Source organism: Schistocerca gregaria, chromosome 1 (genome assembly GCF_023897955.1).
Source record: "Schistocerca gregaria isolate iqSchGreg1 chromosome 1, iqSchGreg1.2, whole genome shotgun sequence".
In the NCBI taxonomy this organism is placed as follows: Eukaryota; Metazoa; Arthropoda; class Insecta; order Orthoptera; family Acrididae; genus Schistocerca; species Schistocerca gregaria.
Window position 1 is genome coordinate 722466602 of NC_064920.1, and position 16027 is coordinate 722482628.

At 40.7% G+C, this 16027-nt stretch overlaps 1 protein-coding gene across 3 annotated transcripts in view; it reads left to right on the plus strand.

Annotated features, from left to right (window-relative positions):
* The window catches only part of LOC126266771 (cation-independent mannose-6-phosphate receptor), a 599618-nt gene that overhangs the window by 179288 nt on the left and 404303 nt on the right, over positions 1 to 16027 (plus strand). For all 3 annotated transcript variants that reach the window (XR_007548921.1, XM_049971299.1, XM_049971307.1), the window contains exon 13: positions 13663 to 13814. Coding sequence is in view for 2 of the 3 variants with exons in the window: in XM_049971299.1 (XP_049827256.1) it covers positions 13663 to 13814 (152 nt within the window). In the remaining variant the exon portion in view is untranslated. The remainder of the gene's footprint in view (positions 1 to 13662; positions 13815 to 16027) is intronic.

The window sequence follows — 16027 nt, forward strand, 5'->3', positions numbered from 1 at the left end:
TTCAGAAACGACTTCCTGATACATAAATCTATATTCGATGTTAACAAATTTCTCTTCTTTAGAAACGCTTTCCTTGCCATTGCCAGTCTACATTTTATATCCTCTCTACTTCGACCATCATCTGTAATATTGTGCTCCTCAAATAGCAAAACTCCTTTACTACTTTAAGTGTCTCATTTCCTAATCTAATTCCCTCAGCATCACCCGATTTAATTTGACTACATTCCATTATCCTCGTTTTGCTTTTGTTAATGTTCATCTTATATCCTCCTTTCAAGACACTGTCCATTCCGTTCAACTGCTCTTCCAAGTCCTTTGCCGTCTCTGACAGAATTACAGTGTCATCGGCGAACCTCAAAGTTTTTACTTCGTCTCCATGAATTTTAATACCTACTCCAAATTTTTCTTTTTTTTCCTTTACTGCTTGCTCAATGTACAGATTGAATAACATCGGGGAGAGGCTACAACCCTGTCTCACTCCTTTCCCAACCACTGCTTCCCTTTTATGCCCCTCGACTCTTATTTTTGCCATCTGGTTTCTGTACAAATTATAAATAGCCTTTCGCTCCCTGTATTTTACCCCTGCCACCTTTAGAATTTGAAAAAGAGTATTCCATTCAACATTGTCAAAAGCTTTCTCTAAGTCTACAAATGCTACAAACGTAGGTTTGCCTTTTCTTAATCTTTCTTCTAAGATAAGTCGTAAGGTCAGTATTGCCTCACGTGTTCCAACATTTCGACGGAATCCAAACTGATCTTCCCCGAGGTCTGCATCTACCAGTTTTTCCATTCGTCTGTAAAGAATTCGCGTCAGTATTTTGCAGCTGTGGCTTATTAAACTGATAGTTCCGTAATTTTCACATCTGTCAGCACCTGCTTTCTTTGGGATTGGAATTATTATATTCCTCTTGAAGTCTGAGGGTATTTCGCCTGTCTCATACATCTTGCTCACCAGCTGGTAGAGTTTTGTCATGACTGGCTCTCCAAAGGCCGTCAGTAGTTCTAATGGAATGTTGTCTACTCCGGGGGCCTTGTTTCGACTCAGGTCTTTCAGTACTCTGTCAAACTCTTCACACAGTATCGTATCTCCCATTTCGTCTTCATCTACATCCTCTTCTATTTCCATAATATTGTCCTCAAGTACATCGCCCTTGTATAAACCTTCTATATACTCCTTCCACCTTTCTGCATTCCCTTCTTTGCTTAGAACTGCGCTGCCATCTGAGCTCTTGATATTCATACACGTGGTTCTCTTCTCTCCAAAGGTCTCTTTAATTTTCCTGTAGGCAGTATCTATCTTACCCCTAGTGAGATAAGCTTCTACATCCTTACATTTGTCCTCTAGCCATCCCTGTTTAGCCATTTTGCACTTCCTGTCGATCTCATTTTTGAGACGTTTGTATTCCTTTTTGCCTGCTTCATTTACTGCATTTTTATATTTTCTCCTTTCATCAATTAAATTCAATATTTCTTCTGTTACCCAAGGATTTCTAGCAGCTCTCGTCTTTGTACCTACTTTATCCTCTGCTGCCTTCACTACTACATCCCTCAGAGCTACCCATTCTTCTTCTACTGTATTTCTTTCCCCTATTCCTGTCAATTGTTCCCTTATGCTCTCTCTGAAACTCTGTACAACCTCTGGTTCTTTCAGTTTATCCAGGTCCCATCTCCTTAATTTCTCACATTTTTGCAGTTTCTTCAGTTTTAATCTACAGGTCATAACCAATAGATTGTGGTCAGAGTCCACATCTGCCCCTGGAAATGTCTTACAACTTAAAACCTGGTTCCTAAATCTCTGTCTTACCATTATATAATCTATCTGATACCTTTTAGTATCTCCAGGGTTCTTCCACGTATACAACCTTCTTTCATGATTCTTAAACCAAGTGTTAGCTATGATTAAGTTGTGCTCTGTGCAAAATTCTACTAGGCAGCTTCCTCTTTCATTTCTTAGCCCCAATCCATATTCACCTACTATGTTTCCTTCTCTCCCTTTTCCTACACTCGAATTCCAGTCACCCATTACTATTAAATTTTCGTCTCCCTTCAGTATCTGAATAATTTCTTTTATTTCATCGTACATTTCTTCAATTTCTTCATCATCTGCAGAGCTAGTTGGCATATAAACTTGTACTACTGTAGTAGGTGTGGGCTTCGTATCTATCTTGGCCACAATAATGCGTTCACTATGCTGTTTGTAGTAGCTTACCCGCATTCCTATTTTCCTATTCATTATTAAACCTACTCCTGCATTACCCCTATTTGATTTTGTGTTTATAACCCTGTAGTCATCTGACCAGAAGTCTTGTTCCTCCTGCCACCGAACTTCACTAATTCCCACTATATCTAACTTTAACCTATCCATTTCCCTTTTTAAATTTTCTAATCTACCTGCCCGATTAAGGGATCTGACATTCCACGCTCTGATCCGTAGAACGCCAGTTTTCTTTCTCCTGATAACGACATCCTCCTGATTAGTCCCCGCCCGGAGATCCGAATGGGGGACTATTTTACCTCCGGAATATTTTACCCAAGAGGATGCCATCATCATTTAATCATACAGTAAAGCTGCATGTCCTCGGGAAAAATTACGGCTGTAGTTTCCCCTTGCTTTCAGCCGTTCGCAGTACCAGCACAGCAAGGCCGTTTTGGTTAATGTTGCAAGGCCAGATCATTCAATCATCCAGACTGTTCCCCCTGCAACTACTGAAAAGGCTGCTGCCCCTCTTCAGGAACCACACGTTTGTCTGTCCTCTCAACAGATAACCCTCCGTTGTGGTTGCACCTACGGTACGGCCATCTGTATCGCTGAGGCACGCAAGCCTCCCCACCAACGGCAAGGTCCATGGTTCATGGGGGGGAAGTTATGTTCCATAAATACCAGATCTAATAACTCTTTCTCCATTATAATGAATTTCTTCCTTGTTAAGTTGCAAGATATGTAACCAGTGGGTTTTTCATTACCACCTTGTTCCTCACTAAGAACACATCAAATACCAAAATCGGATGCATCACAAGATAATATGAATGGTTTTTCAAAATCTGGGTATATTAGCAGACGAGAAATCATAAAAACATCTTTTATGTGACTCATGGCTGTCTCACACTCTGTAATCTGCTCAGAGGTACCCCTTTTTTGAGAAAAAATTTGTCCATGGTTTAGCCATTATAGCAGAGTCATTGATAGAACAATGACAGTAAGTCATGAGATGAAGAAAGCTCTGCAATTCCTTCATATTAGTGAGTACAGGAAAATTGTCTTCTGCTTCTGTAAGTTTTGTATCTGGTTTCACCCTAGCCAAATTAATAATAAGACTCAGGTACTGAATCATAATTCTGCTGAATAACATTTCTCCAATTTCAAACTCAAATGTTCCCCTTGTAATCACGACTACATGCTTGTTTGCTGTTGGGCATGTTCTTTGATTGTACGTGAGAAGACAATAATGTCATCTAAATAAACCAAACACAGAGTGGGTTCCAATCCTTATAACAACGAATCTGCGAACTGCTGAAATGTAGTGGACACAGTTACTAAGCCAAAAGGCATTCTAAGGAAGTCATACAACCCAGATGCCACTACAGGAGTGGTCTTCGGCCTCTCTTGGGGCACAGTAGGAATTGACGATAACCCACTCCCATATCCATAGTAGTTCAAAGTGTACAACTTTGCTTCCGCCGTTTGCCAATAGGTGGTGACAATGGTAAGTAGCAGTCGAAAGAAACGGATTGCCGATGTCAGGCAATTAGCTTGGACCTCACTCAACATAACCTCATTCAAACATTAGTCAATTTGTGTCTGCATCATTAAGTTGTTCTTGATTGAACGTGTCAGTTTATGAGCCTAATTCTCATCAATTGCGGGAGGTGTTACTGTTTTGTTAGTTTCATTATGAAGAAAACAGCGGCTGAGTCTCATCGAATGCTCTCAAGTATGTATGGTAAGGACGCTATTAGTGAAAGAATGTGCCGTGAGTGGTTTCAAACTCTTCAGGAATGGTAATTTCACCGTCGTAGACCGGCATAGTGGTGGAAGGGAGAACGTTTTCGAAGATGCAGAATTGGAGACATTGCTGAGTGAAGACTTCCGTCAAACTCAATAAGAATTGACATGATTAGTGTGAGTGACACAGCAAGCCATTTCAAAACGTCTCAAGGCTGTAGGCGTGATTCAGAAAGAAGGCACTTGGGTTATGTGTGAGCTGAAACGAAGAGACGTTGAATGGCATTTGTGTGTTTGTGAACAGTTGCTTCAAAGGCTAAAATGGAAGGGATTTCTGCATCACATTGTGACCCGGGGCGAAAAATGGGTTCATTACAATAACCCTAAACGCAAAAAATGGCATTTTTGTGTTTGTGAACAGTTGCTTCAAAGGCTAAAATGGAAGGGATTTCTGCATCACATTGTGACTGGGGGCGAAAAATGGGTTCTTTACAATAACCGTAAACGCAAAAAATCATGGGGATATCCCGGCTATTCTTCCATGTCGACGGCCAGTCAATATTCACGTCTCCAAGATCATGCTCTGCATTTGGCGGGACCACTCGGTGTCGTATACTATGAGGTGTTAAAACCAGGTGAAACATCACAGGTGCTCATTATCAAATGCATTTAATGTGTTTAAGCAGAGCATTAAAAGACAAATGGCCACAATACAGCAAGAGGCATGATAACGTGATTTTGCAGCATGGCAGTGCTTATCCCCACGTCGCAAAAAGAGGTAAAAATGCACTTGGAAACATTAAAATGAGAAGTCCTACCCCACCCACCGTAGTCTCCAGACATTGCTCCCTCTGACTATCACATGTTTAGATCAATGGCACATGGTCTGGCTGACCAACATTTCCAATCTCATGAAGATTAGATTAGATTAGATTAGATTAATACTTGTTCCATAGATCATGAATACGACACTTCGTAATGATGTGGAACGTGTCAGGTTAATAAAAGATGTCTGTACAAGAAATTACATTACACAAAATATTGCATGACACTAATGATTAAGGTTTTTTTTTTTTTTTTTTACTTACTTTATATCTAAAAATTCAGCCAATGAGTAGAAGGAGTTGTCATCTAGAAATTCTTTTAATTTATTTTTAAATGTTAGTTGGCTATCTGTCAGGCTTTTGATGCTGTTTGGTAGGTGCCCAAAGACTTTTGTGGCAGCATAATTTACCCCTTTCTGTGCCAAAGTCAGATTTAACCCTGCATAGTGAAGATCATCCTTTCTCCTGGTGTTATAGGTATGCACACTGCTATTACTTTTGAATTGGGTTGGATTATTATCAACAAATTTCATAAGGGAATATATATACTGTGAGGTTACTGTGAGGATCCCTAGATCCTTAAATAGATGTCTGCAGGATGACCGTGGGTGGGCTCCAGCAATTATTCTGATTACACGTTTTTGTGCAATGAATACTTTTCTACTCAACGATGAATTACCCCAGAATATGATGCCATACGAAAGCAGTGAATGAAAGTAGGCATAGTAAGCTAATTTACTGAGATTCTTATCACCAAAATTTGCAATAACCCTAATAGCATACGTAGCTGAACTCAGACGTTTCAGCAGACCATCAATGTGTTGCTTCCAGTTTAACCTCTCATCAATGGACACACCTAAAAATTTTGAAAATTCTACCTTAGCTACAGACTTCTGTTCAAATTCTATATTTATTACTGGAGTTTTGCCATTTACTGTACGGAACTGTATATACTGTGTTTTATCAAAATTTAGAGAGAGTCCGTTTGCTGAGAACCACTTAATAATTTTGTGAAAAACATCATTTACAATTACATCACTTAGTTCTTGGTTTTTGGATGTTATTACTATACTTGTATCATCAGCAAAAAGAACTAACTTTGCATCTTCATCAATGTGGAATGGTAAGTCATTAATGTATATCAAGAACAGTAAAGGACCTAAGACCGAACCCTGTGGGACCCCGTGCTTGATAGCACCCCAGTTTGAGGAATCAGCTGTTTTAACATTACACGAACCACTTATTTCAACTTTCTGCATTCTTCCAGTTAAGTATGAATTAAACCATTTGTGCACTGCCCCACTCAAACCATAATGATTTAGCTTATCTAAAAGAATTCCATGATTTACACAATCAAAGGCCTTTGAGAGATCACAAAAAATACCAATGGGTGATGTCCGGTTATTCAGAGCATTTAATATTTGATCAGTGAAAGCATATATAGCATTTTCTGTTGAAAAGCCTTTCTGAAAACCAAACTGACATTTTGTTAGTACTTTATTTTTACAAATATGGGAGGCTACTCTTGAATACATTACTTTCTCAAAAATTTTTGATAGAGCTGTCAGAAGAGAGATTGGGCGGTAGTTGTTGACATCCGACGTATCCCCCTTTTTATGCAATGGTTTTACAATGGCATATTTCAGTCTATCAGGGAAAACACCCTGCTCCAAAGAGGTATCACATACGTGGCTGAGAATTCTACTTATCTGTGGGGAACAAGCTTTAAGTACTTTGCTGGAAATGCCATCAATTCCGTAAGAGCTTTTACTTTTCAGTGAGTTTATTATTTTACTGATTTCAGAGGGAGAGGTTGGTGGAATTACAGCTGTTTCAAACTGTGCAGGTATGGCCTCTTCTATTAATAGCCTTGCCTCTTCTAGTGAAGATCTAGATCCTATTTTCTCCACAACATTTAAAAAATGATTATTCAAAATATTTTCAATTTCTGATTGTTTGTTAGTGCACTTGTCATTCAATTTTATTGCACTAAAGTCTTCCTGTGCTCTTGGTTGCCCTGTTTCCCTTTCAATAATATTCCAAATTGCTTTAATTTTATTATCAGAGTTACTGATCTCAGACATGATACACATGCTTCTGGACTTTTTAATAACTTTTCTTAGTACCGCACAATAGTTTTTATAATATTGAACAATTTCGGGGTCAGTACTCCATCTTGCTGTTAGATACAGTTCTCTTTTGCGGTTGCAAGATATTCTTATTCCTTTAGTTAGCCAAGGTTTTTTATATGTTTTCTTGGAATTATGTTTAACTATTTTCTTGGGAAAACAATTTTCAAATACCCTTAAAAATGTATTGTGAAATAAGTTATATTTCAAGTTTGCATCGGGTTCCTTATACACTTCATCCCAGTCTAGCTGCTGTAGGCTTTCCCTAAAGTTTGCAATATTTATATTGTTAATTGAACGCACTGCTTTGAAAGTCTGATTTATTATACTGCATGGAGCTATGTCATGTACTGTAACAAGCTGTGCACTATGATCTGAAAGACCATTCTCAACAGGATAAGCATTTATGTCCTTAAACTTATCTTGGTCTATAAAAAAGTTATCTATCAATGTACTGCTGTTCTTTGTTATCCGAGTAGGAAAATCAATGACGGAGCTCAAATTGAAAGAACTGAGTAATACTAAAAGGTCATTCTTCCTATTACACTCTTTCAGGGAATCAACATTGAAATCCCCACAAATGATAATTTGCTTCCCCCTGTCTGACAGATAGCACAACAAAGCATCCAAGTTTTCCAGAAATAGCTGGAAATTCCCTGAGGGGGACCTATACGCTGTTACAATTATGAAAGTGCCATCCTTTAGTTTAAGTTCAGTGGCACATGCTTCCATATGTTGCTCTACACAAAATTTTTTAGTTTCTAAATTTTTTGCACTGTGGAAGCTTTTGACATATATGGCAACTCCTCCTCTCATCATATTATCTCTACTTACATGTGCAGCTAATTTGTACCCATTGATGCTAACCTTTTGCATATCAGTGACAATGTGATGCTCAGACAGGCATAGTACATCTATTGCATTCTCAGTTTCTATATCTTCTAAACAAAGCAGAAGCTCATCAATTTTATTGTTCAATCCCCCAATATTTTGATGAAATATACTAACATTTTTCATTTTACTTTTGCAACTATCTTGAACTTTTTTTGACATCTTTAGTACTTGCATGGCTGAGTTTCCCACTGGACACTGATCTTACACTAAAAAAGAGTTTCCACCATGAGATGTAGTTCCTCCCCCCTTTAAATTTCCTGCTATCAGCCCAGCCAGTTTACCCTTCCCTTTCCTGTTGAGGTGTAGGCCATGTCTAGTATAGTCCCACCTACAGAGTGAATCAACACGAACCACACCAATGTGTGACCCCGCATCAGATCCAAGTAGCCGTTCCAACTCCAAATTAACTCTCCTGACAGAAGAGGTCAAATGAGGTCGGTCGTGGCGCTCCAGAACCGACACAAACCCAACACTGGTATGATTCGATGCCGACGCAATATTTGCCAGGTCACACTCTATGCTGTACCCCGGATCTCTGTCAATACTGTTGCCCGGCCCACCCACAATAACCACGGTGTCTTCCTTAGTAAAACCTTTACATAGTGAACCTAAATCCTCTGTAACCTGCCCAAGTTCAGCACTAGGTTTGAAAAAACTTGTGACCTGGTAATCCAACCCTAATTCATCCTGCAGAAGTTGGCCCACACCCCTAGCATGCGAACTACCTAGCAACAAGACTTTCTTTCTCTTTGCAGACTTCCCTACATTCTTAATCAATTTGCTGCTGAAAGCTTGTTGAGCCCTGTGTACATCTACTTCTGTGAGAGGCTCATCAGTTTCTGACTGAGGCAACAGGTCAAACCTATTTTGTACATTAATAACAAAGCGGTCAGAAGAATTTCTTGGCCTGTTCCTCATGCCTGTTGCCACTTCCCACCCCTGTTTACCCTTCTCCCCCCTTAACCTGCCCAGTTCTCGCCTAGCCTCATCTAACTCAGCCTGAAGGGCAGCAATTTTCCCCTCCTGTTCCACAATCTTCCTATCTCTCCTGCATAGCCTACAGAACCACTGATGAGTCTCGCTCATTTTCCCAATTCCCACGCCACTACAGTCGCCCCAATGAAAAAAGTTACTACATCCATCACACCAGACCCCGGAGCTAACGATCCTACGGCACGTCAGGCACTTTACACTCATGGTACAAATCTATTTTAGTGACAGAAAGACAATTAAGTTACCGGAAAACAATGAAAATACGTGTACGAAAAATTAGGCCTACTCGCGACTATGTAAACAGTGGTTCAGAAGTTTTTTACTGGAAATTACTTAAGAGATGACGATACTCTACAGATATAAATGGGCAGCAAACGTATTTAGCACACTAAACTATCAGTAAATGCTCTTAAGATTGCGGTATGAAGTTTAATCTGAAAACTCAAAAGTTCGGCCTGGCCGCGATATGTAAACAAAATGAACTTTACGTGATTACTGTGAAAATACGCGAGTAAGACAAAAACCTTTAATGGTATGCTTGCAGAGCACTATAATTAACGTAATAAATTAGTTTAAAGTGTTAAAAAACAGTTTATTACTACGTAAATTCCTTATCTTGTACAAGAGCTGTGACTCAGACGTCCGTGTAGCAGGCGCAGGGCTACCAACCAAGAAGAAGAAGTCACAAATTGGATCGATTCGTGGATTGCTTCAAAAGATGAACAGTTTTTTTGATGAGGGATTCGTACACCGCCCGAAAGATGAGAGAAAGTAGTGGCCAGCGATGGAAAATACTTTTAATGATACATGTGTAACCAATTTGTTTCATTAAATCCGCAAATGGTGGGGAAAAACAGTGGAAGCAAATTTATACACTTTTTAAAATATTAGCAGTTCCATAATGCAAGCAAGGTTTCATCTATACGAGCCAAAAAGTATGTTTCAGATGTTGTGACTATTCACTGCTCATATATCAACACTTAAGTGATAGGATTCCTCACCATTAACACACTTGTTGTCCACAATTACTGTAGGCCTAGGGCTTGGATGAAGGTTTAATAATTCCAGCATTGAGCTGTTGCTGAATATTTTCTTACACAACCAACTGAAAGTGGTACAGAATTAGATAGTGTTTTGGAGTTATTAGTCCAACATTCCTGGTTGGAACTTTGTAGTATGTTAGGCCTGTGGCCAGCAAATACTACCTCCCCTCAAACAGCCCTGCAAACTCTTTCTAGTACTGGATACAAAAGACTTTGTTCAGATTCTGACAAATGTGACAGTTTTTCCCGTAAGCAATTTCTAAGGGATTTCATGATTGAGTAAACTTCCCTCATGTGCGGTGACTTCTGTTTTCTACTCTCTTGAAAAATTCTCATAATTAGATATCTACTATATGCTGGCCAGTAAAGTCATTATGGCATCTCATACGGAAATTATTTAGGCAAACCGGCACACACATTTTCCCATTCACAGCCTCAGCCTTGAAAGGCCACCTTAACATGAATGTGAAGTCTGCCTAGAACTCCATTTTGGGTGTATGGGTGAGCCAGAAAGTTTGTTCCATTAGAATCTAAAATTTTTGCCACCATCCAGAGAACTCTTCTGATACCATCACATATGCTTACAGGGTTATTGGCAGATATGCGGTTCATCAGAATCTAGATGAATAGGCCTCTTCCCCAGAGCTCCTCATGCCTGTTCAGTATTTCGCCACCAAATTGGTGAATTGCATCTCAACATTGAGCCGTTTGCAGTCTGTCAATGACACTCAGAAAATGGTGTAGCAAATCGTTCCCCTGGACAACATCAAAATCTTGTTCTCTTTTCTTTAATGCTTCACTCTTAAACTCATAATTTCTTTCATTGATTGTTAGTTCAACAGGGCAGTTCCCATAGACTTTATTAATCCCATCTGCAAACCACCAATACTGCAGCGAGGTGGCATTAATGCCTGCTCATTGCCAAGAGGTAAAAATACAGTGCTCACTTGAACTCCGATATCAACCAAAATTCTTACTCTCCTTCCGAAAACAATGTTTCCCACCTTTTCCAAGCCACAAAAATTGATGGGGTTGTCTGTCCTTATGAGACGCTGAGGGCTACTACAGCCCATCTGTCGTTTTCCTGGTTAGGTCTTCCATTGACCCTAAATTTCAGAAATCCACCTTGGCAGTGGTTTGATTTGCCGCATACCTGGGGCGTTTAATACACAGATGACCAATCTCCCTGCAGTTAGGACAACAAGGGCAGGTCATATGTTGGTAGTATGAGCCAATTGTCCATGCCATCTGAAATTGGTGTCGTGTTGAATACATGGAAAGGTTCATTATTGCATGTGGGGGTTGAAACAAATCATCCGGCTTCTTGCACATAGTAGCAAGACAGACTGCCTCATGAAAAGATGAAAGATATCCAACTTTGATTTCACCTCTGATTTTCAGGTTTATAACATGTATGAATACGTACATCAATGGCCCATGCTTCTGCCTCTTTGTGCAAGATATCATTACATGTTGCATCTCTCCCCAGGGTATAGGCACAACACGAGATCATACAAACTCTGTCTCCTCCAAATATCCTCATGTTTTTGGCTTAGGGTGGACAGTTTATTTCTGTAATAACTTACACTTCTCTTATCTGCATAGCTCTCTGTTAACTCCTTCACCAGAATATCAAACATTCCTGTATTCTTCAATGTATCTACTGATTTTACATAAATATGTGCGTCGCATGATAGCTTTATGTGTGCTGCTGTGTTAGACTGTGGGTGGAACTGTGCTATTTCTAGTTTCTGTAGGCACCTCAGTGATAGCCTGAACATTTAACCTGGGCCTGTGTTAAATTATACTCTAAGTCAAAATTTTATGTTCCATTGTATCAGTGTGCTCTTGCAAAATCTTAACAGGAGCTTTGCTACTACGTATCTCCACTGTGTACTTCGATTTTTGATAAATGGTGGTATTTTGTTACCCCAAATGGGAGCCAGAATTAGGAAATGAGATGAAAAGCTTCCATAATGCAAAAAGTCTGGTCTGGACATGGTATTCTCTGCTAGTTTTTCAACTATAAGTCCTAGGGCAACACTTCCAGTAACTGTGACAGAAATGGCATGAAGTGCTGTACTGTGCGAAACTGTGGGGACGGCAATAGCAACAGTGTATGTGGGTAACTGAGGGCTGCAAGCATGTGGCATCTGCATGGACGCAGTATTGACCAGACAGCAATGGCTGGCCGAAATGACAACGGGGAAGAGGTGCCCCATTGTCAAGGCCAGGACACTCAAATGGAGCAGGAAGGCATGCAGCACTCCGCTGTGCTGATGAATGGACGGCAAGAAGGCTGCACATCTGTGGATTGTGGCAAAGTAACTGTGGATTGTGGCAAAGTAACACAACCCTTTAAAAGGCACCTCTAGTGACAGGTCGGCCGCAGCATGAACAAAGGCAACAGTGTGCATTGGACAACCTGTCCAATAAGCAGGCAGTGTGGCAGCAAGACAGCGATGTCAGTAGTATGGCTGCAGCAAGGTGTGGATGCCTGTGTTGTTCTTGGGCTAAACTGGCAGACAGACTGGTAGTGTGGCTACAAAGTCAACTACAAAATGTTGGGTGCGACAGCACCAGATTGCGGCAAGCAGCCCTCGGGGCAATGCGTCTGTGTGGTGCATGAGGGACACATTGACAATACACAGTTCAATCATGAACTCATTGCAGTAGGTGCTGCTCGCAAACAGCACACTCTCACGTGCATACGCATACGGCACGCAACCTCACTCAATTTCGAGATGGTCCCACGGCATGACTCTCAAGCCATGCAAACCTGGGCGTCATTACTGACAGTGACAGGATGACTCCAGGTGATGCTGGCTGTGACAGTAATCGAGGCAGAAAGTGCAGTGGCAGCTGGCACGCCTGCAGCCATCTTCTATGCCCCAGAACACAACAACGTGTATACTACAGTTTTCAATTGTGAAGATATAAATGAGTGAACTGTATGGTGGGTCAGACCCCACTGCCTTACACCAGTTGTACAGGAGCCAAGGGATGAAACAAAGATTTAGGCATCCAAGGAGAGTATGTTTGAGGAATAGTAGGCAATAGTAGAAGCATACTGTAACTCGGAACTTTTGATACCTGGTGAGGTGGATACGCCACCAGCTGATTGAATGGGCCATCGTAGCTGAATTGCAGAGTGGATTGGGAGAGTACAGGAAGAAGGCACATTGTCAAGTCAGGAGATGGTTACAGAAAGAGCATAGGTTCTGTACCCGCTGCTCCCCACCTGTCTACTGGGACCCCCATATAACTATTTTTTCACGTTTTCTGTAGGCTGTGTGTTGGAGACGATGATTGCAACGCATCTCTTGTCATCATCCCTCAACCGTGTGACCTTCTCTTGCCCTCGAACATTAGCCAGTTATAGAGCGTAAGCTGTGGGACAATCCTTCGGCATAACAGTTGTTGGCTGGAGAGAAACAAAAGTGCACAGTAAAATGCTCCCAAATACCTTCAGTCTTGTGGCTGCCCGCAGATGCATGAAACATGGTTGGTTGAGTAATTGTCGGAGTGATAAAGACAAGTGCTGAGGTTCCCCCCTCATGTGGTGAGCAGTTTTTATTTGTTACTAATGTTCGATACATTATTTTCTTTGTAATGTTGTACTATCAGAAGACCATCTGGTTAGGTTGTATTGTGGGTGGTTTGGTTTATGACTGAGACTTATTTTTAACAGAGTGCATTATATTGAACCAGTATTCATGAGTGTTCATTTCTTAGTTATTAAAATAATTTTTCCCCATACAGCATTAAATTTATGAATCTCAGTGTACCGTGTATGTTCATAAAAATAATGGGAATTGCAAATGATTTAATTTCAGAATGAACCTGTCTTCGAGGATGTTGTGTCGTGTAACTACAAATTCTCTTGGAGAACAGTAGCGGCCTGTCCTGTAGGAAGTATTCATAATGGCACTTCTCCAATCCACAACAATGGAAACTGCACAGCAGAGAACTTCTATACTAAACATCTGTGAGTATTTTTTTTTTAAGTAATTGCTGATTTTACATTAAACAACCAGTGCTTTCTGCCAAATACCTCATGGTTGTTTGGTATGTCGTTTCATGAACTGTAGAAGTAAAAATATGGATATCACTTGCTCTTGCTCTTTTGTTACCTTCCATTTTTTTTATTTCATTGAGTGAGACCCTTCACAGAATTGAAGCCACCTCTTTCATTTTGTCAGCAAGCACATTCTCTTTTATTGTTTACACCAAACTTTCTGCCATGTATTTGACCTTGGATACAGACTTCTGGTGCATAATACTATTCTTGTTGATAAGCTCCTGGAAGAGATGGGATGGCACACATCAGCACAGGAAGTTATGTAGTTAACTTTCTCTGTGTGCTGTTATTGTTAATTCTTAACGTAGTGCTACTAGTATGGACAGGGTGCTTGTGTGTTGTGTGCAGGTGCAAAAAGTGTTAGCTGCGATTTGCAAACAGCTGAAGACACTTGCTACCCTGCCCAGCCATCTTCAGGCTGCTGCCTTGGGGTGCAGCAGTGGCAGAGGACCTGGTGCATCACATAGGGCAGCTCAAGTGTCACTCGTTCTGCTTACAGCTTGTACTGCTGAGGCAGCTTCCAGTGTTTCTGACATGGTGGAACCACCACAGGGTCAGTGGTGGATAGTAGCATGTTTGCATTGCTTGAGGCAGAGGATCAACGTGAAGGTTGACACTATGAGTGACACTATGAGTGAACAGGGCTGTTCCTTCAGAAGGGCCTGAGCAGGCACATGCAGGGTAGGGTTTGCTAATTATTGGGAGCTCCAAAGTGAGGCAACTTATGGAGCCATTTAGGAAAATAGCATTCAGGACCTAAAGAAATGCAATTTTTCACTCAACATGTCTGCTAGGGAGCCTCGTCCAAGATGTGGTTGCCCTTCCTCCAACTATTTACCATCAGGATGCAGTCAGCTGCAAGATATGGCTCACATTGCCACCAATGATGCCTGTCGTTTGAGTTCTGAGGCAATCCTCTATTTGTATGGGCAGCTGGCAGAAGTGATTAATATTACTGGCATCACATACTGTACAAGTAGAGCTGATGCTTGTAGCTTCATTCCCAGACTTGATTGGGTGCTTTGGTATGGAGCTGAATGGAGGTTCTCAATCATAGGGTCTGTTGATTCTGTGATGATATTGGCAGCATATTTCTGCTGGACCCGCGTTATGGGGACAGGGTTGTTATTGTAGGATTTCTCTTGATAGGTCAGCGGGCTGCACTACACAAAGGAAGGACCTATTTGAATAGCCAAGTAGTTGTGGAGTGAGCATGAAGGCTATATGATAGTTTGTGGTCTGATGAAAGCTTGCCAGTCGATATGCAGAGTGAAAGCAAACTGCATACAAAGTAAAGACTCTTTGACATTCAGAATTTTTAAACAGTAAATTGTTGAAGTATTCGTGGCAAAGTCCTGGATATACTGCCCTCCAGAAAAGCTGTCATTCTCAGATTATTCTTAGAACTGATAACTGGCTGAAACCCGAAGTAGAAAGGTCCGAAATATTTAGTGGGGCATTGAACATATATTGACAAGACATAGCAGGTGCCATAGGAGTATCATTGCAGTCGACAAAATATTGTGTCTATCGAGGTTGAAATTGAGTTTGTCTGTGAAGTGGTCTGTACGTGTGTAACTGGTCTAGGTGAACTCAAATAAAACTCAAATTAATTGTCAGATGTTGTAATGGCCACCCGATTCTGCTGTAACAGTTGCAGAATCATTCAAAGAAAGTCTACACTCAGTAGTGCGGAAATATTCTGAGCATGCAGTAGTTGTTGGAGGTGACTTAGCCTACCAAGTATAGACTTGAGACGTTTATGGATGCTATGGTGGTGGTACAGACAACCAGTCTTGGAACTACTTTTGAACAAGTTTTGCAGAAACTGCTTTAAGCAGCTAGTTAGAGAGTTCACATGCAATAGAAATATTTTAGACCTTTTAGCTCCAAACAGGCCAAACTTATCATCTTTTTAGAATGGAAATAGGAGCTTGTGATCAAGATGTCATAATAGTGACGATGGTTACTAAAGTTGATAAATCCATCAAATAGCCTAGGAGAGTACTTTCGCTGAAAATAGCAAATAAGTGATTGTTAACATCCCGTGTAGACAATGAATGGACAGTATTTAGTTCCATTACAGTGGAACATGAGGAATTACGGTGAAGTGTAAACAG